The following is a 27,493-nucleotide window of genomic DNA, read 5'->3' as shown; positions in this document are numbered from 1 at the left end:
GGGTTCAGGCAGAATTGCTCCTTTCAGGAAACTTTACCCACCAAAAACACCGGCAGACACAAAGCCAGACCTGGAGAAGGGGATTTGAAAAGCAGGGATTGAATGCAAAGCTGGATCAGCCCCTAATCCTCAGGAAGGGGAGGAGAAGCCCTGGGGGTGTTTGGGTCCCAGGGCACCAGCTTGCACAAAACCCCAGAAAAGCAGAAAATGCTGCAGGAGAGAGGGGAGGGGAAATTCCAGCTGGGATTAGAGAGAGCTCAGAGGTGGGGACGGAGCCCAGGGGGTGACCAGGTCCAGCAGGGATGGCAGGGCAGGAGGGGAAGGGGGTCCTGCTCATCCTCAGGGACAGGAGCACTCCCAGGCTGGCTCTGGGGTCTGCAGGGCCTGCACCCATCCCGTGGAGGGGTCCTGATGCCAGGAGAGGCAGCAGAGATCATCCAGCACAGCCCATCCCACCCAGCTGGGCCGGTGGGAGATGTCCCGGATGAGCTCTGAGATCCCTCCTGGATTCCCATTCCAGGATCCCCTCAGGTTCCCCTTTTCCTCTTTCTTAGACCAAAGTGCATCAAAAAAAGGGGAACTCCAGGCAGGCAAAGCCCTCAGTGAAACCTCCCCAGCCTGGCTGAGCCCAGGGCTGGGCCAGGCTCAGCAAGACCCAGAACTGGAGGTGCTGAATCTGCTGCTGCTGCTGCCCCAGGAGAGGCACAGCCCAAACCCTCCAGAGCTCTGCAGGGCGAAAAAGGAGCTCAAAAAAGGCCAGAGCAAGAGAGCTGGGTGGCAGGGAGGGAGGGAGGAACACCATGTGCACGTCTGGGAATGCACTGAAAGGCCAATTTTTATATATATATATGTATTTGTTTTTTTTTTTTAATGCTCCCATGAATGTTCCTCTGGGTTTTTCTCCTGGTGGGGTTTTACTGCACTGAAAGCAGCTCCTGGCACTGGGGGTCAGCTCCAGCTCTGGGTGTTGCTGTGCCAGCTGTGAAAACTGTGAAAACTTTGCTTTTTGAGATTCTTGCAGTGCCATAAAAAGGTGTTTGCTTTGCTGGGAGGGGAGGGGAACGGAGCAAGTGCTGGTGCCCCTCAATACCTTTACATTGTCACCTCCAGGCTGGCAGTGTCCCCTCTCCTGATGCTTTACAAGTGCCCACATTATTCATTATTTATCCATTCCCACTTTCCCAGCTGCTCCCTGGCTTTATTTCATGGGATGGAAACCTGGAACCCCAAACTCTCCACACAAACCCCCCCTGGGACAGAACTGGCGAGGTTTGGGTGCCAGGGCAGCCCCAGCCCAGCAGGAGCTGTGGGTTCTGCCAAAACAAACCCAGCCTGTCCCAAAAAGGAGCTGCAGCACCCAGAGCCAGCTCAGGTGCAGTCAGAGTCCACTGCAGCTCAATCAGCTCAGCACTATTTTTAAATCTGGCCTTTCTAATTCTATTTATTTTCGTTTCTCGAAGCTCTTGGTTTCAAGGAAAGTGGGGAATGTCCCCATGACTCATCCCAGAACTGTCACACCCCTCTGGGCTCATGGCAGGGCTGGGAAACAGCAGGAAAAAAATTCCATTCCCATTAAAATCTATCAGTTTCCCAAACAAGAGGACTTGGGCTTTACTTTTTACTCACACTTCACAACATTTTTTTTCCCCTCCTGGAACTAAAACATTTAATTCTGCTCCAGGATCCGTGGCTAGAAAAGAATTTGGAGCTGATTTTTTTTTTTTTCTTTTTTTTTTTGCTGAATTCATTTCCACAGAAAGCTGTGCCTGACACTTTGCACTGCACCACCAATCCCTGCCTGTGCTGGAAGAATTCCTCTTCCCAAATCTCCTCATCCTCATCTTCCTGAAGGCAAATGGACTTTCAGACCAGGGGGAAAAAAAAAACCAAAAAAAAACCCCTGGGATTTATTTGCTGAGTGTGAATAACCACAGAGCTGCCCCTCTATCCCAGGAACTGGGGTTTGGTACCAATGGACCATCAAATATTTACAGGAAAGGAGTTTTGATCAGTTAAAAATTCAAACAATTCGCTGCAGGCTCTGGAGGTTGGAGGCAGCAGAGCTCAGGCTGGGGAGAGCCCTGGAGTGGGGCCAGTTTGGGGCTTTGGGATGGGAACACCTGGAGCCAAAATGGGCCAGGGCTGAGGGGGATTGGGATTTGGGATTCCCACAGCAGCCTGGGAAGGGCTTTGGGGCCAGAACTGGGGAGCTGGGGGGGAAAGGAGGGTGGGAATGGGGAAAGGAGGGCGGGAATGGGGAAAGGAGGGCAGGAATTGGATGCTGTGGGGGCAAGGAGGGCAGGGATTGGGAAGGAAGGCTGGAATTGGATGCTGTGGGGGCAAGAGGGCAGGAATTGGATGCTGTGGGGGCAAGGAGGCTCCCAGGGAATGTGCAGGAGGTTCCCTGTTAGCCCCACAGGGATGGGGGATCTGTCTGTGCACCTCCTCCCAGGATCCAGAAGGATCCAGAGAAGCAGCTCAGGGCTAGGAGCTCTCTCCCAAGGGCTGATTCCAGGGGGATGGAGCCAGCTGAGCCCTGTGAGTACCAGCCCGGAGCCACTGGGATTGATGAGCCGTGCTGGGAGCAGGAAGCAGCAGCAGGAGGTGATAAAATTCCCTGACTGTTTTCCCTGGAGCCCTTTCCCTGTCCCTCTGCAGAGCAGGGATGTGCAGCTGGGGCTGTCCCTGTGTCCCCCTGTGCTCCAGGGAGGGCTCCAAGCTTTCCCTTGGGCTTCCACAGCCCAACACCACAGCCAGCCCAGCTGCACTGGGAGCACTGGTGGAAAACACCAGCACAGGATGGGGAGGGGAGAGTCTGGGGCCCTCCTGAAAACTGGGAATACCCAGATGGGACATTCTGTGAGAGGAGAGCACGGGGATCCTCCCTCATGGCCCCTCTCCCAGTTCCTTCCTCACTGCCCCTAAATTCCCTGCCCCAAGCCTTCCTCCCAATTCCTGCCTCACTGCTCCTCTCCCAGTTCCTTCCTCATTCCCCCCACATTCCCAGCCCCAAGCCTTCCTCCCAATTCCTTCCTCATTCCCCCCAAATTCCCAGCCCTGCTCCTTCCTCCCAATTCCTTCCTCACTGCTCCTCTCCCAGTTCCTTCCTCACTTCCCCCAAATTCTCAGCCCCAAGCCTTCCTCCCAATCTCTTCCTCACTGCTCCTCTCCCAATCCCTCTCTCATTCCCCCCAAATTCCCTGCCCTGCTCCTTCCTCCCAATTCCTTCCTCACTGCTCCTCTCCCGGTTCCTTCCTCAATCCCCCCAAATTTCCAGCCCTGCTCCTCTCTCCCAGTCCCTCCCTCACTGTCCCCACATTCCCAGCCCCGGTCCTTCATCCCAATCTCTTCCTCACTGCCCCTCTCCCAGTTCCTTCCTCACTGCCCCCACATTCCCAGCCCCACACCTTCCTCCCAACCCTCCTCCTCCTCCTCCTCACACCCTTCCCACCCCATTCCACCACTGAGACCCCCCCACAACACCCCAAATCCTGGAGAGGCACAAAGACCAAGCGAGCCCGGCCGGGCTCAGGATGGAGCAGCCTGGAGGAGGAGGAGGAGGAGGAGGAGGAGGAGGAGGAGGAGGAGGAGGAGGAGGATTCCCCACCTGTCCCGGCACCACCCCCGAGCCCTGTGCGGGCATTCCCGGCCCCGATCCCGCCCCAAATCCCGCATTTCCCCCCTCACCGAGGCAGCGGGAGCCGTCGGGGCTGCTGATGAAGCCGCGGGGGCAGGAGCACACGTAGCTGCCCACGGTGTTGGTGCAGTCGCCTCCATCGCACACGCCCGGGATGGCCCCGCACTCATCCACGTCTGCAAGGCACAGAAAACACCACGGGCAGCATGGAAAATGTCCCCTTCCCCACCCAAAGCCACGCAGATGGGGTTTGGGGGCTCAGGGGATGCTGGGGGTCATTAAAGCTCTGCCATGCGTGGAGTTTCTGCTTCTCTCCACAGCCCATCCCAGGGGACGGTTAGGATGGACAGAAGGGAATAAATCATTCCCAGAAACAGGGATTGGAGATTGGAGAGGGCTGCCAGGGAGGGATGGAGTCCTGGACCCAAACCCCATCCCAATCCAGGGCACAGAGGATGGGAGTTGGGTTTTGGGGGATCAGGGAATGCTGGGGGCCATGAAGAGTCTCCAAAATTCTCCCATTCGTGGAGTTTCTCCTTCTCTCCACAGCCCTTCCCAGGAGAATTTTGGGATGGACAGCAGGGAAGAAATCCCTCCCAGAAACAGGGATTGGACATTGGAAAGGGCTGCCAGGGAGGGATGGAGTCCTGGTCCCTGGACACCACCCAAATCCAGGGCAGAGAGGATGGGAGTTGGGTTTTGGGTATCAGGGGATGCTGGGGGTCATTAAAACTCAGCCATTTGTGGAGTCTCTGCTTCTCTCCTCAGCCTCTCCCAGAGGAAGTTTGGGATGGACAGCAGGAGGAAATCCCTCCCAGAAACAGGGACTGGACATTGGAAAGGGCTCCCAGGGAGGGTTGGAGTCCTGGTCCCTCAGGTGACCTTGGCCATGGGCTGCAGGTCCAGCCCTTGGTGATGGGTTGGGCTTGCAGACCCCTGTGGGCCCTTCCCAGCCCAGGACATTCCCCATTTCCATTCTCTGATTCTATCCCAGGCCAGAAGGGAACACAAATCCCTGCTTGGCTCTTGAGGACTCTCAAATTCTGCCCCTGGCCACCCCCTGAGCACCCCCGTGCTGCTCTGGCTCCCTGATGCTCAGAAAAGCCCTGAGAGCTCCCAGGGCAGCAGAGCAGAACACAGGAACGCCTCCCCCACCTGGGCCCCTGCAGCCAAAATCAGATTTTATCAGCCAGCCTTGCCCTGCCATCCAACCCCAGCCCTGCCCTGGGCTCCAGCTCCTAAAGCTCTCTGCGAAATAAAGAGCTTTAGGAAGGCAAAGCTGAAAAAACCCAGCCCAAAACTTGGGGTGGCACTGGGGAGGCTCCCAGACCTGGGGCTGCTGCCAGATCTGTGCCTCTGCCATTCCCCCCTCACCCCAAGGCAGCAGAGAATCCCATTCCTACGGAAAACAGGAAACCCAGGAGCTTCCATCAATCTGCAGCTCCTCTTTTATCCGAAACCCCTTGAAAATCCCAGCTCTGAGGAGCAGGAACAGAGCCCGTTCCTGCAGGACTCCACATCCTGCGCTTCAGGAACCCGATCCCTGGGCTTTGTTGTCCTTGCAGCCCTTCCCCAGCCCATTTTCCGTCTCGGTTTTCCCCCGGTGAGCGTCCCGTGGTGGTTTGGAGCCGTTCAGGCAGCGCTGAGCCGGTGGGATGGGTTCATTAACACCGCTCTCATTAACGCCCAGCGCCGGGAGGGAATCCTGCCAGCTCCAGCCTGGCTCCTGCCCGGCTTTTCCGACCTTCTGTTCGAAATTAAAGCGGGATCCTGAGCTCTGCTGCTCAGACAATGGCAGGATTCAAGGCAAACGTTGATTTTGGAGCAGGGCTGGGATTGGAATTGGCCTCGTCCTTAAGGCTGGAAAAGCCAAAAAGGCTGCAGAGCCTCTGGAAGAGCTGGGGCTGCAGAGCTCATCCCACACTGTGCCCCCAGGGCTGTGGGAACCCCAACCTTTCCTTGTGCTAAAAACCCAGGGTTTGATGGAGAAAACACCCCCAAGGGTTGTGCCCTGCAATCACCAGGGACTCGCTGCCCTCCCCGCCCAGAAAGGAACCACAGAGGGGAAAATGGAAGCTCCAAACCGCCCAAATGCAGGGAAACGAGCTCTGGATGGAGCCAAACAAGGGAAAGAAAGCGGCTGTGGGGTTCCATCCGCCCGTGGAAAACTCTGGGGAGCCTCCTCTGGTGCAGGAACATCAGGAAATTCGGGATTCTGCGCCCTGGTGGCAAAAGCCTGGCCTGTGGGGGCACGAGGAGCACCTCACATCTACAGGGGTGAGGAACAGGGGCGAGGTTTGGAACCCCTGGATTTGTTCCCTCTGACAGAATATCCCAGAGAGGCCAAAAATGGGCAAATCCTGGCTGAAGCTTGTTGCACACAGCTTGCCTGGAGCCTTCCACTCCCTTTCCTGGTGTCTCTCCGTGGATTTTTGTTTAGTCTCTTATCACCCTGATATGGATTTTGGTTGCAGGACACATTCCTTTGGGAAGCATCCTGGAGAGGCACTGGCATTACCTCACTGATAGCAGGGCTTGGCCTTTGTCCTGCAGCACAGGAAGGGCTGTTAAAAAGTGAAATTCTTGGCAGAGAAAGCCTGGAATTACGGCAGGAAAAGCTTTGTCCAGCCAGTGATTCCCCCTTAACTCCACACCACGGAATTGCTCCCTTCGGTGTCATTTTTCCAGTTGCTTCCAGGATAATTTAAAAGTGCCCCAGCCTCCCCTTCCCTGTGATTTATGGCTCCAGGTCTCTGGAGCAGCAGGATGTGTCCCACTTCAGCTTTGATGTTCCCTCTCTCCACTTTGCACCAGGAATTTTCTTGTGTCCTCAACAATTTTCCTCCCGCCGCGTTGAGAACTCAGCTGGATCCAAACCTGCCTCTCTCCCCGGGCTCTCATTCCCTGAAAACCTCAACAGATCCTGCTTTTTTTCCCTTTTTTTCCACCATAATCCAGCCATGAGATGGGTTAATTCATCCCTAACCTGGCAATTCCTGCCCTCTTTGCCCATCTTTTTGCACAACGTAAACACAATTCTGGGCGCTTCCCAAGCCCACCTCATCTCCAGAGGTTTTTAGCGAGCAGCCTGAGCCTTCCCCTCCCTAAATCCAGCATTTCCCTGTTTCCCAGACTGCTCAGATCCCCCAGCAAGGCAGCAGTGCCAGAAACTCTCATCACCCCCGGAGCTCCTCAGAATACAATGGACAATGGGACAAACCCGAGCCACCCTCTGGAAGTGCCCCATCCACCAGGGATGAGCCTGGAGCGGAGCAAGCCCGGACTTGGAGGAGCTTCAGCTCCAAATCCGGGCTGGACATTTCCCTGAGAGCAGAAGGATTGGTTTTCCTGCTGGAGCTGAGGATCCAGCCAGGGAATATCCAGCTGCATGCAGCTCGGAGCCTCCGTTATCAGCGTGGAATATCTGCCTTGGAAAAGCGTCTTTATCCTCCCCACTTCCAGGTGTTGGGAGATAAGGTTTGGGTTAGGAGATAACCGTTATCTCCGTTACCTCCGTTCCCAGCAGCTCACAGCCGATTAATGAGGGGACAGCGTTAATGAGGGGACACCGTTAATGAGGGGACAGCGTTAATGAGGGGACAGCGCTAATCAGCGAGCGGGGCTCGGAGCTGCGGCTCCAGCACAATCCCAGCCGCTGACTTCCCACCAGGAATCCCCCAGCACCAAACCCCAGCTCTGGGCAGCTGTGGAGAACCCCCCCAAGAGAGGTTTAATCGGGGTTTGACATTCCCTGGATGCCGGGCTTGGATGGGGAAGCTGAAAATGAGAGGGAAGCAGAGAATTCCCTCCTTTCCCCACTGTAAAATGAACCCGAAAGTCAACGAGGGAACTCCTGCCCAGCTGGGACTGGGGCACACCTGGATGACAAATCCATCCTCTGGCTGTGCTTTGATCAAACCCTGGCTCCAAGGGAGGACCAAGGCAGAGATTTTGGCAGTTTCAGCAGGAATGTGCAGCTCAGGAATTTGATGCTCCATCTGCTAGGCCGAATTCCTGATGGATCAAAGGGTGCAGGGAACTCGGGGCCCAGATCTCCAATGTGTCCATGAAGTGGGAGAGGAACCCTCTCCATCCCCCTATCCACATCCTTTTTAGGGAATCCCAAAGGTGATTCCACTTTCCTGGGATCCTCCAGATCCCTTTCTGGTGGCCCTGTGGGGACCTGGAGGTGACACAGCTGGGAGAGGAACCCTCAAACCCCGTCCCTCTGGAGCATCCCTGCTGTTTGTGTCATTCCCAGATCCAGAGAGAGCCTCCAGTCCTTGGTGGTGATCCCAGGGATGGAGCAGCTCCTGGGAATGCTGGAGTTGTCCCTTTCTGTGGGCAGCACAGGGAAGGGGAGCAGTTTGTGCCCACATGGGGCTGCTCTTCCAGGCTCTGGGGGGAGTGGGAGGCCCCTCACATCTGGAGGACAGATCCAGACAATGAATTTGGTTTAATCTGGGGATGGAGGAGATTCCAGCTCAACCGGTTTCAGATGTGCTCTGCTCCCCTGAGCTGCTGGGGGAGAGGCAGGGAGGGGCAGGAGCAGCTTTCTGCTGCCCCTGCTCCCACCTTGGCCAGGCAAATTCCTGGAATATCATTGGATTCGGGGAGCTGGTCCTTCCTCTGACACAAAGAAGGGGCTGGTTTGGATTGTCCTGCTTTCAGTCCTTGGATGTGGAGCTCTGCAGGAATCCTGTCAGGATTTTAGAGAAAGTCTGCTGGCGCCCTGCCCAGGAAGATGCTCAGACACAGATGTTTCCTGGGGATGGAGGAATGTCCATCCCCCAGCAGGGATTGACCTTTGCAGCTCCTCTGGGCTCTCTTTGGAAGCATTTCCTGAGGGGCTGAACCCAGGGCACAGAATCCTGGAATGGTCAGGGCTGGAAGGGGAGGTCAGAGATCTCTGGGAGATCAGCTCATCCCACCTCCTACCATCCCAATTCCAGGGGCTTCCAGAGGCAGCCAGAGCTCTCCCTGAGCTCCCAGCACCAGCCTGATGTCCCATTTCACAGTGATTAAATCTTCACAGCCCTAATGAAGAGCCTCCAGATTAAAAGTTGTTGAGTTTTCAAGGCTTGATCAGACTCAGAACCTGGCAGAGTTTTGGAGGCAGCCCCCTGAGCTGAGCCTGGCTAAAGCCTTCCAGAGGTCCCTCCTGCGCCATCAGTCTGTGTTCCCATTAAAATATCCTTTAAAAAAAACCCTCTGTGAACAAACCAAACCACTTCCTTCTGGTCTGAGATCAGGGGATCAGGCAAAGCCCATTCCTCATTTCCTGCCCTTGGCCTGTGGGCAGCAGATCAAAAACCCCTCTGGCAGGGCTGGGCAGTGGGACCCAGCCTGGAATGGGAGCAGGAGTGAAATGCTTGGGAAGAGGAGCATCCCTTACCTTCACACCTGTGGCTGGTCTCGCTCTGCTTGTGCCCTGCAGGGCACTTGCACTCGTAGGATCCCACGGTGTTGATGCAATTCCCACCTTGGCAGAGCCCAGGGATGGCCTGGCACTCATCCACATCTGCAGCAGGAAGAGGAGGAGGAGGAGGGTGAGGGAACAGCAGCCATGGAGCCCTGGGTGTCCCTGTGCTCCCAGGAGCTGGATCACATTCCAGAGGGAATTCCCCCCCTCAGACTGCACCAGGGGATGGACAGGAGTCAATTCCTGCCTCAAGCAAGAGGGAGACTCAAAGACTCCAAGCTATGGGAATGCTTCCCCAAGGATCTGCCCATCCTGTGCTTCTCTGGGAGGAACAGCCTGTGGGATGGAGGAGCTCACCTGAGAGCCACCGTGTGCCCTGAATCTCTGGGATAAAACGGTGCTGGGAGATCCCAGGGGATGCTCCAGGTCCATGGAGGTGCTCCCTGGCACACAGGGGGGATTTGGAAAATGCCACAGAGAGTTCTGTGCTTTGGGGCTCTGCTCTCTGTGCCCTCTGCTTTGGGGCTGTTTTAGGCTCCTGTTCCAGACTTTGCTCTCAGCATTTTGGGGCTGCTTTAGGCTCCCATTTTGGGCTCTGTTCTCAGCACTTTGGGGCTATTTCAATCTCCTGTTCATGACTCTGCTCTCATCATTTTGGGGCTCTTTTAGGCTCCCATTCTGGGCTTTGCTCTCATCATTTTGGGGCTCTTTTAGGCTCCCATTCTGGGCTCTGCTCTCATCATTTTGGGGCTCTTTTAGGCTCCCATTCTGGGCTCTGCTCTCATCATTTTGGGGCTGTTTTAGGCTCCCATTCTGGGCTCTGCTCTCATCATTTTGGGGCCCTTTTAGGCTCCTGTTCTGAACTCTGCTCTCCCCACCCTGTGCCCACCCTGTACCCATCCCTCTCACATTCCCTGCCCTTCCCAGCCCTGCCCACCCTGTGCCCATCCCTGCCCACCCTGTGCCCATCCCTGCCCACCCTGTGCCCATCCCTCTCACATCCCCAGCCCTTCCCAGCCCTTCCCAGCCCCTGCCCACCCCGTACCCAGCCCTGCCCACCCTGTGCCCATCCCTGCCCACCCTGTGCCCATCCCTCTCACATCCCCAGCCCTTCCCAGCCCTGCCCAGCCCCTGCCCACGCCATGTCTGACCCTGGCAGGCCCCGGTGCGGATGTTGGGGATGAAGCCGCGCCGGCAGGGGTGTGGCTGGGCCGGGCACATCTCGCAGGGGTGGCCCCAGGCGCGGCCGATGGTGGCACAGCACATGGTCTTGGTGCACACAATGCCGCTCAGCTGGCCCTGGCACATCTGGTTGTTCACCTGGCTGAAGCAGGGCCCCGTGCGGTAATCTGGGCAGGAAATGAGAGAAATCCTGGGTCAGATCTGGTGTCACCACGTTGCTGTTCACAGAGAAAAGCAAGGCACGGTTCTTCCCAAGAATATTTCTTTCCCAAGAATATTTCTGGGTTTCACGTTCTCTGAACCTCAGAGAAAGGAAAAACCCAATTCTTGTCTCATCTGCTGTGCCTGTGTTTGGCTCCTTGGCCTGTCAGGGCCAAGTGTGTAGCCCCACATTTCTCCTCACAGAGAAAAGCAAGGCACAATTCTTCCCAAGAATATTTCTGGGTTTCACATTCTCTGAACCTCAGAGAAAGGAAAAACACAATTCTCATCATTTGCTGTGCCTGTGTTTGTGCCACAGCAGAATGCAATGTGGGGATTGTTCACCCACAGTGAGGCCTTGGTTCCTTGGCCTGTCAGGAAATAGCCCCACATTTCTCCTCACAGAGAAAAGCAAGGCACAATTCTTCCCAAGAATATTTCTGGGTTTCACATTCTCTGAACCTCAGAGAAAGGAAAAACCCAACTCTTACCATTTTCTGTGCCTGTGTTTGTGCCACAGCAGAATGCAATGTGGGGATTGTTCACCCACAGTGAGGGTGTTTTGAGTGCTTGGCAGGTTCAGTTTAGATGTAATGTAATAATATTGTAATACAGTATAGAATAATATAGTATAATAAAGCAATTATAATTAGCTTTCTGATAAGATGGAGTCAGATGAATCATTCTCTCCCCTCACTGGGGGTTCCCTGTGAATCCCATAATCCAATGTGTAAATAAATCCCAGGGTTTCTGCCTTGCCAGCACAGAGATTTGGGGGGAAATCTGTGATGGTGCCGAATTGAAGCGCGGTGTTGGAGGTGGTGGTGGCCCTAAAAGGAGCTGGAAATCAAAAGCCAGGCAAAGAGGCAATTCCAGGGCTGCCATTCCACCTGCTCTGGGAATTCCAGGGATGAGGAAAGCAATCAAATCTCAATTTAGTTACAAAGATCCTTCCCTGGAAGTGCCCAAGGCCGGGCTGGATGGAACTTGGAGCACCCTGGGATAGTGGAAGCAGCTGGCAGTGGAATTCCATGATTTTTATGTTCTCTTCCATCCCAAACCAGATTCTGGAGTTCTCACACCCTGGGATCCTGTCTCGTGATTAATTCCTTCACTTTAACTCCCAAACATCCCCTGGCAATTTCAGCTCTAAACCCCAGACACTGCAGGAACAACCAGCAGCTTTCCCATTCCCAGTCAGGATCCTCCCCCATCCCTTCAACCCCAAGGATTTTTAACCCAATTTTTGCAGGGTTTTGCCCTCAGGAATGCGGGTTTGCCCCTGCCTGGGCTCCCGTGACCCTCGATGAGGGACATTGGCACAGCAGGGATCCAGCAGGAAGCAAAATCCTTCCGTGGGATTTTCCCTTCAGCTGGGCAGAGGTGGTGGCACAGAAATGTTTGATCTGTGGCTGGGAAAAAAAAAAAAACAAACCAAGAGAGCCTTGGAGCACGTCCTGGTCAGGCCAGAAAATTCCCCATGGAGTGTCTGAGCAGTCAGGTGCTGGTCAGGCAGGCAGAGCCTGGCTGAGAGGGGCTCAGGGAATTTCCAGGCTGGAATTAAGCAGTAATTAGGAACTGCCCTGACCCCAAATCCCTGCTCCTGGATTAACCCCCAGGTGTCCCTGCAGGGAAAGGTTTGGGTTTGATGTGTTTGAAGCAATAAAAATCTTTTTTTTGGGGGGGGGTGAGAGCACTGGGAGCCCCAGGTAACCACGGCCCAAAATCCATGGAAAACACCCAGGAAATCCTCCTGTCTGGGAAAGAATCAATTAGCAAAGAATTCCTCATTTCCAGCTTAATGCTCCCTCTGATTTGTGTCCTGGAGCAGTTTGTACTGGGAATTAAAGCTGAGGAAGCTGGGGGGAGGCTGAGAGGAGAAGGATTTGAGAGGGAAAAAAAGGAATGGTTTGGAAGTTACATCAGTGTGAAGGTGATGGCACCTCCCAAAAAAGCTTTTTTTTTTGGGAATCTGACCAGAAACATGAACCATGTAATGATCCTTTTTTTTTTTTTTGACCCAAATTTTACAAGTTCCCATCGCAGTGGCCAATGTCACTGCAGGGTGGGACCCCCAAAAACTCAGAGTAATAAATGAAAAACCCCAAAGTGATGCTCTGAACAGAGAGAAAAGTGGCCAAACCCGCACCTCCCACCTCATCTCCTACCTCATCTCCCCCAGGCACTGCAGGAATTCCTGGAGAGGGATAATGAATGCGGGATTGTGAGGAGAACACCCCCTTCTAAACCCATAATTGCCCAAAATAACTTTTCCTATGCAGATGACTCCTCTGGAGGGAATGGAGCCAAGGAAATCTCAGTCTGGAGAGCCCTGGCTGCCTCCCAGCCCCAGCTGGTGCTAATTTTAATGGGCAAATGATTAAATTTTTAATGAGGCACCAATGAAATTTTATGAAGGAAATAGGGACGCTTAGGAGATGTCTGAAGCCTTTCCCAGTCCCTGCATGGGATCTGTGTTCCAGGAATCCTGCTGCAGGTAGCTGTCCTTCAGGAGCTGGGCTTTTTCCCTGGAAAAGCTGAGGGAAAACTGGGATTGCTGTTCCCCCCTTCCCAGATCCCTCAGCCTCACAAAACCCGAGCCCAGTTTGGGATGGGGAGCAGCTCCAGGTAAATCCCATTAAGGGATTGCAAGAAATCCTGGATATGGGGGGATTTGGGGACCCTCCAGAGCTCTGAATCCCTGGCAATTCCAATGGCAATTCCCATTAAGGGATTGCAAGAAATCCTGGATCTGGGGGGATTTGGGGAAGCCCCGGAGCTCTGAATCCCTGGCAATTCCAATGGCAATTCCCACTGAAGGGCTGCAAGAAATCCTGGATCTGGGGGGATTTGGGGAGCCCCTGGAGCTCTGAATCCCTGGCAATTCCAATGGCAATTCCCATTAAGGGATTGCAAGAAATCCTGAATATGGGGGGATTTGGGGAACCTTCCAGAGCTCTGAATCCCTGGCAATTCCAATGGCAATTCCCATTAAGGGATTGCAAGAAATCCTGGATCTGGGGGGATTTGGGGAGCCCCTGGAGCTCTGAATCCCTGGCAATTCCAATGGCAATTCCCACTGAAGGGCTGCAAGAAATCCTGGATATGGGGGGATTCTGGGAGAGGGGAGGGTTTGATCAGGCACTTCTGAGAATATTCACAAGGAAAAAAAAACGAGTTTCCTCCACTCCTGCAACATCCATGGAGCCAGGAGGGTGTCCCTGAGTCAATTCCAGTGGGAATTCGGATCCCTGGAGGTGGAAAAGTGGGATAACTGCAGGATTTTCTGTGCTGTCTAAGGGACAATCCCAGCCACACAAATCCATCATGGGAGTAGGTCCAGCACAAGGCAAGGGGAAGGGAATGAGGAGCTTTTCTTTCCTCCTACCCTCTGGAATTCCTCCTCTCCAAAACAAACAAACAGAGCTGAGGAAGAGGAGCTTTTTCCCCTGCCAGAGCTCCAATCCCCTCTCACAACGAACAATGGAGGCTTTGCCTTGAAACCTGCAGGACAAAAGGGGCCTGTGGAGCATCCCCAGGGATGGGATGGGGCACAAATCCTGGGATTGGGCAGGAGGCCACGGCTGGGACTGAGCCAGAGCCACCAACAGGGACTGGGAGGGACTGGGATTGGGGGGGACTGGGATTGGGATCAGGGAGAGAGCAGGGATTGGGATCAGGGAGAGATCAGGGAAAGACAGGGATTGGGATCAGGGAGAGACACTTCTCCAGGTATTTTCCAGCCTGGATTGATTTTTCCTGTTGTTCTCCAGGTGTTTCTCAGCCTGGATCAATTGTTCCTGTTCTTTTCCAGGTATTTTCCAATTGTCCCTGTTGTTCTCCAGCCTGGATTGATTGTCCCTGTTGTTCTTCAGTGTTTTCCAATTTTCCCTGTTCTTCTCCAGGTATTTTCCAGCCTGGATCAATTGTCCCTGTTCTTCTCCAGGTATCTTCCAATTGTCCCTGTTCTTCTCCAGGTGTTTTCCAATTTTTCCTGTTGTTCTCCAGTGTTTTCCAATTGTTCCTGTTCTTCTCCAGGTATTTTCCAGCCTGGATCAATTGTCCCTGTTCTTCTCCAGGTATTTTCCAATTGTTCCTGTTGTTCTCCAGTGTTTTCCAATTGTCCCTATTGTTCTCCAGGTGTTTCCCAGCCTGGATTGATGGTCCCTGTTCTTCTCCAGTATTTTTCAATTGTTCCTGTTGTTCTCCAGTGTTTTCCAATTGTCCCTATTGTTCTCCAGGTATTTTCCAGCCTGGAATCAATTGTCCCTGTTCTTCTCCAGGTGTTTTCCAATTGTTCCTGTTGTTCTCCAGTGTTTTCCAATTGTCCCTGTTCTTCTCCAGGTGTTTTCCAGCCTGGATTGATTTTTCCTGTTGTTCTCCAGGCGTTTCCCAGCCTGAATCAATTGTTCCTCTTGTTCTCCAGGTATTTTCCAGCCTGGATCAGTTGTCCCTGTTCTTCTCCAGGTGTTTTCCAATTGTTCCTCTTGTTCTCCAGGTGTCTCCCAATTGTCCCTGTTGTTCTCCAGGTGTCTCCCGGTTGTCCCTGTGGTTCTCCAGGTGTCCCTGCTGTTCTCCAGTTGTCCCTGCTGTTCTCCAGGTGTGTCCCAGCCTGGCTGTGGCTCTCCAGCCCCAGAGCTGTCCCAGCCCCTCCAGGGCAGGGAGGGGAGCAGCCCCAGGGTCTCCCTGAGGGGCTCCTTTCTCATGGAATACTTTCTCCAGCTCGTCATTTCCTCCCTTCACCCAAACACAGCCACATTCCTCCAGTTTAACTGTTTGGACTTTTGCAGAAAAGAAAAAGCTGGCGGGGGCACTCTCTAAGGCCAGACATTCCAAGTGCTGGAAAAACACATCCAAAGGAAATTGTAAAAGGGGGGGACTTTTTCTGAGCTTTCCTGTCCTATTTTTACTGTTTCCTGATGAAGTCTCGGCCTGGTGAAACCTGAGAGAGTTTCAGGGAGGCACGAAGAGCACGGGGAAACGCAGAGCTGGTGGTTCCAGAGCAGGAGGAACGGCTGGAAAAGTCAGAGCAGGGCTTGGGAGCTCCTGGAAGAGCCCTCGGGGTCAGGAATTGTCCTGGTTGGTCACTGGAGGGGCTGGGGTGGCACTTCCAGAGCTCCAGACTCTCCCCAGGCCCTCAGGGGGAAACCTGGCAGTGCCCAGAGTCCCTTGGAAGAGACCACAGCTCCTGGAGCCCAGGGAAAAACTCCAGGGAAAAGCTCCTGGATCCCAAAGAGCTCCTGGATCCCAGGGAAAAGCTCCTGGGAAAAGCTCCTGGATCCTATAGAAAAGCTCCTGGGAAAATCTCTTGGATCCCAAGGAAAAGCTCCTGGATCCCAGGGAAAAATCTCCTGGATCCCAGGGAAAAGTTCCTGGGAAAAGCTCCCAGATCCCAAGGAAAAGCTCCTGGATCCCATGGAAAAGTTTCTGGAAAAAGCTCCTGGATCACAGGGAAAATCTCCTGGATCCCAAGGAAAAGCTCCTGAATCCCAAAAAGCTCCTGGATCCCAGGGCAAAGCTCCTGGGAAAATCTCCTGGACCCCCAGGGAAAAGCTCCACAGGGAAGATTTAATTTAGGCTGGAAAAACAACCCCAAATGCAAAACCTCATCCCTGGAGCACGGGAGGAGCTCCAAACATCACCTGATGAGTCAAACTCGGTCATTTTTTCCGACTCGAGGGAGGGCGGAATCGGAGCCATGACATCAAAATCCCTCACTCTGCTGTAAATCCACGAGCAGCCCCTGGCCCCACAGCCTCAGCTCTTGCGGGCTGCAGCTTTTCCTCCCACACTGATGTAATGGGAGCTCAGGTTCCACAAAATATCCCCCAGCCACTCGTCCCCAAAGATGTCGGGGAGAGGGAGGAAATGATGCTGGGGTTCTGTGAGTGCCTGCTCCGAGGGTATTTCCCTCTGGAGGGGGGGAATTTCCTGGATGAGGTGTGAGGGGGGGCTTGTTCTGCTCCCAGTACAAAGCAGCCTCTTACTGGAGCTGCTCTCAGCACTCAGAAATTCGCTTTATTCCAATTTAAAATTCAAATTACTTCTTGTTACGGCGGTGGCAAAGTAAATTTGAGTGAAGCCCTTAAGTAAATCTGGAGTTGGATGGATTTGGGGTGGGTGAGTTCTTTCTGCCAGGGATGGGGCTCACAGAATCCCAGGGTTCTGGGCTTGGACATCACCCAGAACCAGCCCAGGGTCACCTGGAGCAGGGGACACAGAACCAGGTGGGTTTGGAGTCTCCAGACAGGGAGAATCCCTGGGCAGCTGCTCCAGGGCTCTGCCACCTCCAGGAAAAGGAGTTTTCCCTCCTGCTGGGGTGGAATTCCTGGTGTTCTCTTTGCATTTATGCTCCTCACTCATCACTCTGGTGACCAGCACAGAGAATTCCACATCTGGCAGACCCCAGGACATCCCCTGGCCCTGGGAGGAGATTTCTCCTTTCTCCCTGCCAGCAAAGGGCTTCAGGGTCTGCTCTGAATTCATCCTGCTCCAGGAAAACCCTTGGGAACGAGGACTGGAGCTACAGGAGGTGCTGGAATCCCCTTCTGGAGACCCCCAAGGATCCACCAACACCCCCTGGAGCCGCAGGACACAAACCCTGCAGCTCAGAGCCTCCTCTCAGCAGCCCTGGGGATGGAGTTTTCCCTCAGGAGGGTGAAGAAGCTGTTCCCTGGCTCCCAGATTTTCCCTGGAAGGCCAAGCCCAGGCACTCACCTGGCTGCAAACCCCCAGGAACCATTCCCAGCCCAGCTCTGTTTGTCTTGGCAGGGAGGAGCAGTGTGGACACAGCTGCAGGATTTGTTTTGTCTCTCACACAAGTCTGGCTCAGCCAAATCTCTGCAGGCTTTGTGAAAATGCTCCTTTATGTAAAGAATTTTATACAAACGGCCCCAGAGTCTCCCCCCTTGCTCAGCCCCTGCCTCTTCCCCTCTTCTCCATGCACAGGACATTTGGATTTTCCAGCCTTCTCCAGAAGTTTCCTTCAGGAATTTCCAGCTCTCTGCTCACACCCAGCCAGTGTCTGGGTGGATTTGGGAATCTCAGTGCTTCAGGAGGAAAAATGAGGAGGAGCCCACCAGGAGCTCAGGTTTAGGGGGGAAATCTCCCAGGGTAGAGCCCTCCAGAGAGAAATCCTCCTCATTTTCCATAACTAAAGCAATTCCTGTGTGTTGGGAAAAGGCAAGGAGAGGGTTTAAAGAATCTGTAACTGCTGCAGAACAGCAGAATTGTCCAGAAAATTGGGGATGTTCATCCCTGGAAGAGTCCAAGGCCAGGCTGGAGCAGCCTGGGATAGTGGAAGGTGCTCCTGGATGGTTTTAAGCTCCCTTCCAACCCAAACCACTCCACAATTCCCTGATGCCACAAAGAAGGAGACCGGCGGTGGTGAAGTAAATTCAAGTGAAGCCCTTAAGTAAATCTGGATGGATTTGGGGTGGGTGAGTTCTTTCTGCCAGGGATGGGGCTCACAGAATCCCAGGATTCTGGGCTTGGACATCGCCCAGAACAGCCCAGGGTCACCTGGAGCAGGGGACACAGAACCTGGCAGCTCCCAGACGGGCCCTGCACTTGGCCCTTTGCAATAGACCCCAAGTTCCAAGACCAGAAGAAGATTTATTGTGCTGTAACAGGAATCTCACCCTCTGATCCTCTCTTTTACTCTCATTCTCTCTTTGCCACGCTCTTGCCTTCTCTCTCCTTACCTCTCTCTCCCTCTCTGGGGCTTGCTCTGAGCAGGGCCCTGCACTTGGCCCTTTGCAATAAACCCCAAGTTCCATGACCAGAAGAAGATTTATGGCATTGTAATGGGAACCTCGGTCTCTCATCCTCTTTACCACTCTTCACCTCTTTTTACTTATCTTGACTGCTCTGAGCCGTGGCTGGCAGCTCCCAGCAGGGCCCTGCACTTGGCCCTTTGCAATAAACCCAGATTTCCAAGCCCTGGCTGCAGAGACCTCTGGTCTCCATCCCATCCCATCCCATCCCATCCCATCCCATCCCTGCTCACCTCTCTCGCACTGGGGCCCGGTGAATCCGTACACGCACGCGCAGCGGTTGGGCCCGATGCACCTGCCCCCGTTCTGGCAGCCGTTCTCACACACAGCTGGGAGGGAAAAACAGAGAATTCCATCACCCCTGCTCCTGGAGAAACCCCCTCCACGGTGGTTGGGGTGCCAGAGTTCGGAGCATCAGCTCTGTGTTCTCCCATCCGCAGAGAAATCTGAGATTTTTGGGGGTTTTTTTCCTCCTTGGAAAATTTGTTCCCTGTTGCTGCCCGAGCCCCCTTCTGCAGAAGCCATAAACTCCTCTTGCACTGGGGAGGATTTCCTGCCCTCTGGAATCTCAGCGTTGGGATTGAAGTGGGATGAGAGGATACAAACAGGAAAATGCACCCAGGGAAAGGTGTGAGGAATGGCACAGCTGGAATGGGAGAAGGGGAGGATGGATGGGCAGGGATTTAACCCCAGGGCCCAAAGCAAGGAACTGAGGTCTGAGCAGCACTTGGGTGCTCCCTGACCTAAAACAGTCACTGACTTCAAATATTCCTGACTTAAGATATTCCTGACTTAAACTCAGTCCTGCTACCCTGAGCTGAAACCCTGCACTCAGGGCTGGAGCCAAGGGAAGTTTCCTGGTTGGAATCACAGATTGATGGAATCTGCAGAGCAGGAAGGGCCCCCCAAGGACCCTGCCCTGCCTGGAGCCCCCTCGGTGCCCAGCTCCAGCTCTGAGCCTTGGCTGAATGGGGCCAGGGGGTGCAGGATTGGGCTGGATGGGGCCAGGGGATGCAGGATTGGATTGGGACGGGTCCAGGGGATGCAGGATTGGGCCAGGGGGTGCAGGATTGGATTGGGATGGCCCAGGGGGTGCAGGATTGGATTGGGACGGGCCCAGGGGATGCAGGATGGGGCCAGGGGGTGCAGCATTGGATTGGGATGGCCCAGGGGATGCAGGATTGGATTGGGATGGGTCCAGGGGATGCAGGATGGGGCCAGGGGGTGCAGGATTGGATTGGGATGGGCCCAGGGGGTGCAGGATTGGATTAGGACGGGCCCAGGGGGTGCAGCATTGGATTGGGATGGCCCAGGGGGTGCAGGATTAGATTGGGACGGGCCCAGGGGGTGCAGGATTGGGCCAGAGAGATGCAGCATTAGATTGGGATGGCCCAGAGGGTGCAGGATTGGATTGGGACGGGCCCAGGGGGTGCAGCATTCCCCAGCCTGCCGGGATGTCCTGCCAGGGGAGCAGAGCAGGATGGAGCTGGGAGCTGCACGTAGCGAGGGCTGCACGTCCCAGCCCGGCCCCGGGCTGCTGCTCCTGAGAATTTTCCCAAGCTTTTGCTGCTCAGGATGAAATTTCCCATCTGGAGCCTCTGCCTCTGGCTGAACTTTCGGGGAAGTTTCAGCAGCGAGGGATCAGGCAGAGCTGAGGCAGAGTTTGGGGAGAATTGGGGATTTTGTCTTTAAAAATCCTCAGTGGGACTGATTCCCACGTGGATCCAGGGATCTGGAATTTGGGAAGTTCTAAATGATCTAATTGAGAAGAGATTCTTTCAAAGATATGGTGCTTATTTGCTAACTAAAGGCTTCTTAAAATGTATTACATGGTGGAATATGTATATAATATATAAATATATATAATCTATAATTTATATAATGATATAATAATAATTGTAGCATACTAAATATAATTATATCATTATAATATAGTAAGAGAATATATAATTATAGAGATGTGTAACTGTATATATAATACATAGGTGTATATAATATATAATATATTGTGCATATATTATCTCATATATAAAAATATTATCTAATATATATTATATATAATATATTATATTATATAATAATAGATGATATATATTATGAATATACTATACATTAAATTCTATATTATGAATATGTCATATATTAGAAGATATAACATATCTTATCTATATAATATATAATATATTATCTCTATAATATGTTCAATATTATCTATATATTACATACAGATATAGTATAGTATATGTACTATATACATACAGATATATGTATATGTAATATAGTATATACAATACTATCAATAGCTGTTATTTATACATTACAATAGATTGAGAAATCTATATTCTACTAATATATTATACATTACACTGGGAAATCAATGAATCCATTAATTATGTCTCATATCTATTTTGATACAGAGCTGTGTTGGTCATGAGAGAGGGCTGAGATTCCAAGGGAAGGAGAACACAGTGCTGATGTTGGAGTGTCCTGGGCACCCTTCCCTATTCCCACTCCCATTCCCATTCCCACACTCACGCTGCCCGCAGTAGGTGCCCGTGAATCCCTTCTGGCACAGGCAGGACCCGTTCCCATTCCATTCCCATCCCCGTTCTCATTCCCATTCCCATCCCCACACTCACACTGCCCGCAGTAGGTGCCCGTGAATCCCTTCTGGCACAGGCAGGACCCGTTCCCGTTTCCATCCCCATCCCATTCCCATTCCCAATCCCAATCCCAATCCCAGTCCCACACTCACGCTGCCCGCAGTAGGTGCCCGTGAATCCCTCAGGACCCATTCCCATCCCGTTCCCATCCCCATTCCCATCCCCATCCCTGCACTCACGCTGCCCGCAGTAGGTGCCCGTGAATCCCTTCTGGCACAGGCAGGACCCATTCCCGTTCCCATCCCATTCCCATTCCCAATCCCGTTCCCATTCCCACACTCACGCTGCCCGCAGTAGGTGCCCGTGAATCCCTTCTGGCACAGGCAGGACCCATTCCCATTCCCATCCCGTTCCCATTCCCATCCCCATTCCCATTCCCACACTCACGCTGCCCGCAGTAGGTGCCCGTGAATCCCTTCTGGCACAGGCAGGACCCATTCCCATTCCCATCCCATTCCCATTCCCAATCCCAATCCCATTCCCACACTCACGCTGCCCGCAGTAGGTGCCCGTGAATCCCTCAGGACCCGTTCCCGTTCCCATTCCCATTCCCATCCCATTCCCAATCCCATACTCACGCTGCCCGCAGTAGGTGCCCGTGAATCCCTTCTGGCACAGGCAGGACCCGTTCCCGTTCCCATTCCCGTTCCCATTCCCATCCCATCCCCATTCCCAATCCCAGTCCCACACTCACGCTGCCCGCAGTAGGTGCCCGTGAATCCCTTCTGGCACAGGCAGGACCCATTCCCATTCCCATTCCCATTCCCATTCCCATTCCCGTTCCCGTTCCCATTCCCATCCCATCCCCATTCCCATTCCCATTCCCACACTCACGCTGCCCGCAGTAGGTGCCCGTGAATCCCTTCTGGCACAGGCAGGACCCATTCCCATTCCCGTTCCCATTCCCATTCCCGTTCCCATCCCCATCCCCATTCCCATCCCCATTCCCATTCCCACACTCACGCTGCCCGCAGTAGGTGCCCGTGAATCCCTTCTGGCACAGGCAGGACCCATTCCCATTCTCATCCCATCCCATTCCCGTTCCCATTCCATTCCCATCCCGTTCCCATTCCCACACTCACGCTGCCCGCAGTAGGTGCCCGTGAATCCCTTCTGGCACAGGCAGGACCCGTTCCCGTTCCCATTCCCATTCCCATCCCATTCCCAATCCCATTCCCATTCCCACACTCACGCTGCCCGCAGTAGGTGCCCGTGAATCCCTCAGGACCCATTCCCATTCCCATCCCATCCCATCCCATCCCCATTCCCAATCCCAGTCCCGCACTCACGCTGCCCGCAGTAGGTGCCCGTGAATCCCTTCTGGCACAGGCAGGACTCCTCGGAGCAGCTGCCCCCGTTCATGCAGCGCACGCTGCAGCTCTGCACTGGGGACAGGACAGGGACAGGGTCACCCCCAGAATTCCCTCAGGGACAGGGGACACCACCCGGGGCTGGGGGGGCTCCCCGGGGTCACGGATGCAGCTCCTGACTCCAGACACCCCAACAACCCCATCCCACCCCAGAGGGTTTTCCAAAGGCTCCTGGAGCTCGGGAAGGTTGGGAATGTGCCCATTCCCAGGGGACCCTCGGGGGCAGAGCCTTTCCCTGAGCTCCATCCCACCCTTTGTTCCCCACAAACCCAAGGCCTCCATCCTTTTACTTCCTTAAGGAATCCACCCCAACCAAACCTTTCCAGCTTTGTCCTTCCTGCAAACAAGGGCATGGATAATTCCCTGTTTTTGACACAACCCTGTCTCACAACAATCTCTTCTGTCAGGATTTTATACTTTGCCAATATTTTCCCACCGTTTTTATCATTGTTTTCCATTATTGCTCCATTTTCAACCCTTTCCACACTTTGGGCTGTCTAATCTTCCAAATTCCTCCCTGTCAAAGCCTTCTGAGGAGTTTGGGGGGGATGGAATCTCCTTGGTGGAGGAAAATGGTCAACTTTAAGATATTTCTCCTCCTTTTGCAAACAGAACGTGGCCTCCTTGACAAGATCCAGTTACTGGGAGAGGTTTTTTTTTTTAAAGGAATTTGGAAAGAAAAGCACGAATCCTCCATTCTTCCATGTGAGAGCTGAGCTTTCCCACAGGATTATGACCCACTGGATGTGACTGAGGCACTGCAGGAAAACAATAGCAATAAATAAATTGGGAAGTTTTATCCTTGCTGTGGACACCAAGTGTTGGCTTTAACTGTTTCCTCACTGCTTGGAGAAGGAATTTGGGATTCAAGCAGCCCAAAGAGGGATTTTTGGGGCTCAGCAGTGAGTTACAAACACAACTTTCTCTCTGGAATGCCTGGAACAACACATTCCTCCTCTGGAAGGTGTGACCACTCCAACTGCAAGGGCCTGAGGTTGGAGCAAATTACGTGAAAAGTGGATTTCACACAAAAACCCCACAAATCACGTGAAAAGGGGATTTCACACAAAAACCCCACAAATCACGTGAAAAGGGGATTTCACACAAAAACCCCACAAATCATGTGAAAAGGGGATTTCACACAAAAACCCCACAGCTCTGGCTGCCAGGGGGAGGAAGGGCTGGGATCTGGCAGCTCCAGGGGTGGATTTATGGCATGGAGGCTCCTCCAACACCAATTCCAGGCTGGGAAGAGCTGGGGCCAAGCCCCTGCCCAGGAGCAGCAGGACTCACGAGTGTCCAAATGGGAGAATTCTGATTTTTGGGAATGCTGGGAGCAGGGAGGGCTGGGCTGGGCAATCTCAGAGCTCCAGGAGCTCAGCACAAGGGCTGAACATGGGATCTGGGGCTGGGCTGGATCCATCCCCATGTCTGCTCATCTTCCTCCTGCTCCACAGCCAGGGATCAGCCCAAATTTAGATGGGAGTTTAATCCTGCAGGAAATGGAGCTCCAGGCTTCAAAGCCTTGCCTGGATCAGGGCTGCTCCAACTGGGAAAAGGCTCCAATCTGGGAAACTCTTCCCTACAGCCCTGAGCTCACCCAGGCAGCCCTGGGGAGGGGCTGGGTGTCAGAGCTGTGCCCATGGCAGGGCTGCTCCTGGCACATCTCAAGCCCCACACCCCAGGGAGCTCAGGGATTTGGGGATTCAGGGCTTGGGCACAGGAAAAGCCCTGATCCTCACCCAGGAATTTCCAACCAACTGGCAAACACCCTTCCAGATCCCATTTCTGCCATGATCCCAAAATCCCTGAGGTCCCATCAGCTCCTGATTTAGCGGGGAATCCCAGACAGGTTTGGGCTGGAGGGGCCCTTAAAGCTCATCCCATTCCATAGGCAGGGACCTTCCACTGCCCCAGGCTGCCCCAAGCCCTGTCCAACCTCACATTTTCCAAGCCTGGCTCTGCTGGAGCCCCCTGGGGATCTGGAATGCAGAAGAACATCTTCCAACCAGGAATTTCAAGGCTTTGTCAGGATTTGCCAGGCTAGCAGAGGCCAAAGTTGTAGGAAAAGGAGGAATGACAGGAAAAGGAGGAATGACAGGAAAAGGAGGAATGACAGGAAAAGGAGGAATGACAGCTCATCCTCATTAACTTTTCCCAGGACTGGATTAGTCCTACAAATTATTGGAAGGGATCAGTGGCTCTGCCAGGGATCAGCTGTGGGGTTTTTGTCTCTACTCACTCACTACTCCACCTAAACAGCCCCTTCAGAGCACTCCTAAACCATTCTTACTCCCTGGAGTAGGAAACCAAGCAGGAAACGCTGCTCTTTGTTATTCCAGAGGAGGCAGGGTGGCTTTCCTTGCCTCTGGAATGCACAATTTGTCTGTTCTTGAGCAGAAATCCAGCCCCCAACAGCGAATTGCAGATGGGAGGAGCCCCCCCCTCTCCCGGGAATGCCAGGGCCGTGCCCAGATGGATGCAGGGCTCTCGGCATTCCTGGAATTCCTCCCTGATTGCTCCCACATGGACCCTGGCTCCCGCAGTTTGGTGGCTCCAGCACCACCTTCCCCCGGATCCGGAGCACAGAGTGGCCCTTGGGAAGAGCAGATCCCAGAAATTTCCTTCTCCCAAACACCCCCTGGCTGCGGCTTTGAGGGGTCCCTTTATCTCTGCAGCTGGGCACAGATGGAAAATTAACCCTTGGGATGTCTCTCTCCAGCTGAGGCCTCCAAAGGCTCCAAAATCCCATTTATTTCTGCAGGGAAAACCCCCGGGGTAAGCGCCCCAAAGCACAGAGTAGGTTGTGAAACATGGAATATCACATGGAATATCGGGTGGGCTCTGCCCAGTTCAGGATGGGGCTGCAGGGATTGGGTTCCTTTCCCTTCTGGGAGAGCAGGGAGGCCCCGGGACCAGCAGCAGAATTCCCTCACCTCCAGCTGAGCCACAGTTGGGGGAGAGCTGTCCATTGGAGCAGGTGCACATGTTGGGCCGGGAGCAGAATCCATCCCCACAGGAATTCCTGCAGATTGCTGGAGGCACACAAGGACACTGGGATCATCCCTCGGGAATTCCCAGAGCTGGTTCTGCCCCTGGGATCATCCCTGGGCAATTCCCAGAGCTGGTTCTGCCCCTGGGATCATCCCTTGGCAATTCCCAGAGCTGGTTCTGCCCCTGGGATCATCCCTCAGCAATTCCCAGAGCTGGTTCTGTCCCTGGGATCATCCCTCAGCAATTCCCAGAGCTGGTTCTGCCCCTGGGATCATCCCTTGAATTCCCAGAGCTGGTTCTGCCCCTGGGATCGTCCCTTGGGAATTCCCAGAGCTGGTTCTGTCCTGGGATCATCCATTGGCAATTCCCAGAGCTGGTTCTGCCCCTGGGATCATCCCTTGGCAATTCCCAGAGCTGGTTCTGCCCCTGGGATCATCCCTGGGCAATTCCCAAAGCTGGTTCTGTCCTGGGATCATCCATTGGCAATTCCCAGAGCTGGTTCTGCCCCTGGGATCATCCCTTGAATTCCCAGAGCTGGTTCTGCCCCTGGGATCATCCCTCAGGAGAGGAATCACCCAGGGAGGGGCTGGAGCACCTCCGTGGGCACAGCAGCAGTGGGAAATGAAATGAAATGAAATGAAATGAAATCCAATCCCATCCCATCTTTATCCCACAGAAATGCAGGACATCACCCAATTCATGGCTTCTCCAGCCCAGACAGGAAGGAAAACTCCCAGTCCAGGTGAGATTTATCTCAATCATCCTCCCAACTCCCAATCCAAATGAGATTTATCTCAATCTCCCTCCCGTGGCCCCTTAAAATGCAAATTCCCTCTGGGGAACAAACACCTCTGGTGGCACCAGGTTTGCAATGTCCCCATCAATTAATGGAATCATTAATCCCATTAATAATGAATGCCTCCTGTCCCAAAGCAGGCGCTGCCAGGGCACACGGTGACACCTGAGAGGATGAAAGGCTGAGTTCAGTCACTGGGACCAGTTGGGTTTAACTGGGATTGGCAGAGCTGGGGATTCCCAGGAGCTGGGAGCAGGGAAATCAGCTGGATCAGCTGGATCAGGGGAGGCAGGGACAGGGGGATACTCACGGACAATGCACTGGTTCCCTCCAGGCAGAGTTTTCCAGCCAGGACAGCAGTAGGAGTGGAACCTCGAGCCACAGACGTTCGGGCTGAAAATCAAACACAGTTTGGGGTTTTTCCCCTCTGTTTCAGTGGCTTTGGGTAAATCCAGGCTCTGCAGGACAGCAGGGAAGAGCTCCCTGTGGGACATTTCCCTCCAACTCCATTTGTAATCCCCCCTGTTTGTAATTTTGGGAGGTTTTGGTCAAAATCAGTGGAGGAGGAGGAATGAGGCATCAGTGCCAGGGACTGAGAGAGAAGGGAGCTCAATGGGATGGATAAAGAGGAGTATTTTTAATTAGGGGGCAGACACCACCTCTTTCCCAAAGGGATTCATCCCAGGATTTCATGCAGGGATGCTGGGAGATGGAGGCTGAAACTCAAAGATGCCAATTGTTCCTCCCAAAGTGAACCTTGCTGAGCATCTGCTAAAAATTAGCAGAGTTTCAAAATAAACCATGGGGAGAATCCACTCTGGGATCAATGATGTCCCAGCAATGACCCAGGGGGGAGAAGGGAATGAGATTCCAAAGCAAAAACTCCAGAAGGACAACGCTGGTTCGTAAGGGGAAAAAGAAAATGCCATCTTCAGCAAATCAGGGATGAAATTAGAGTTATCAGCAGTTTGCTCAGTGCAGGGAAACACGAGCTGGGATCCCTCAGTTCCATCAGAAAGGTCAGGATAAAAGGGACGTCTTAAAATCGTGGAATTACAGAATGGTTTGGGATGGAAGGACCTTAAAAGGTGTGGAATTGCAGCCCTGCCAGGGACAGGGACCAGGCCTCTCCAAGCCCGTCCAACCTGGCCTTGGACACTTCCAGGGATAAGGGCATAATTTAAAAAAAAAATTAAATAAATTTAAAATTAAATTTTAAATATTTTTTTTTTAAATCCAGAGGGTTTTTTCCCCTCCTCTCAGCTCTGCCTCCTTGGGGTTTTTCCCAGAGCTGGCGAAGCCCTGGAGCGTTTTTCCATGGCTGGATCAGTCCCTTCTCACCTTCTGTGCCTCTAAAAGGGCTCATTAGCTAATGAGAATTATGCAAATGAGGTGAATGTGACCCAAAGAAGGAAGGACGGAGGGAAAACAAACTCGGCATCGCCTTTGTGCC

General features: G+C 53.4%; 1 protein-coding gene across 1 annotated transcript in view; it reads right to left on the bottom strand.

Annotated features, from left to right (window-relative positions):
- Positions 1–27,493, bottom strand: part of LOC129131134 (fibrillin-2) — a 75,440-nt gene that overhangs the window by 40,591 nt on the left and 7,356 nt on the right. Inside the window, exons 2-8 of the mRNA XM_054649908.2 lie at positions 26,351–26,433; positions 25,187–25,285; positions 22,170–22,265; positions 18,451–18,546; positions 10,211–10,408; positions 9,033–9,158; positions 3,688–3,813 (exon numbers count right to left, since the gene is read on the bottom strand). Coding sequence (XP_054505883.1) covers positions 3,688–3,813; positions 9,033–9,158; positions 10,211–10,408; positions 18,451–18,546; positions 22,170–22,265; positions 25,187–25,285; positions 26,351–26,433 — 824 coding nt within the window. The remainder of the gene's footprint in view (positions 1–3,687; positions 3,814–9,032; positions 9,159–10,210; positions 10,409–18,450; positions 18,547–22,169; positions 22,266–25,186; positions 25,286–26,350; positions 26,434–27,493) is intronic.

The sequence above is a fragment of the Agelaius phoeniceus genome, chromosome 29, assembly GCF_051311805.1.
Source record: "Agelaius phoeniceus isolate bAgePho1 chromosome 29, bAgePho1.hap1, whole genome shotgun sequence".
NCBI lineage: Eukaryota > Metazoa > Chordata > Aves > Passeriformes > Icteridae > Agelaius > Agelaius phoeniceus.
Note: the sequence above shows the minus strand (reverse complement) of the source record. Positions and strands in the feature narration are given on the sequence as shown.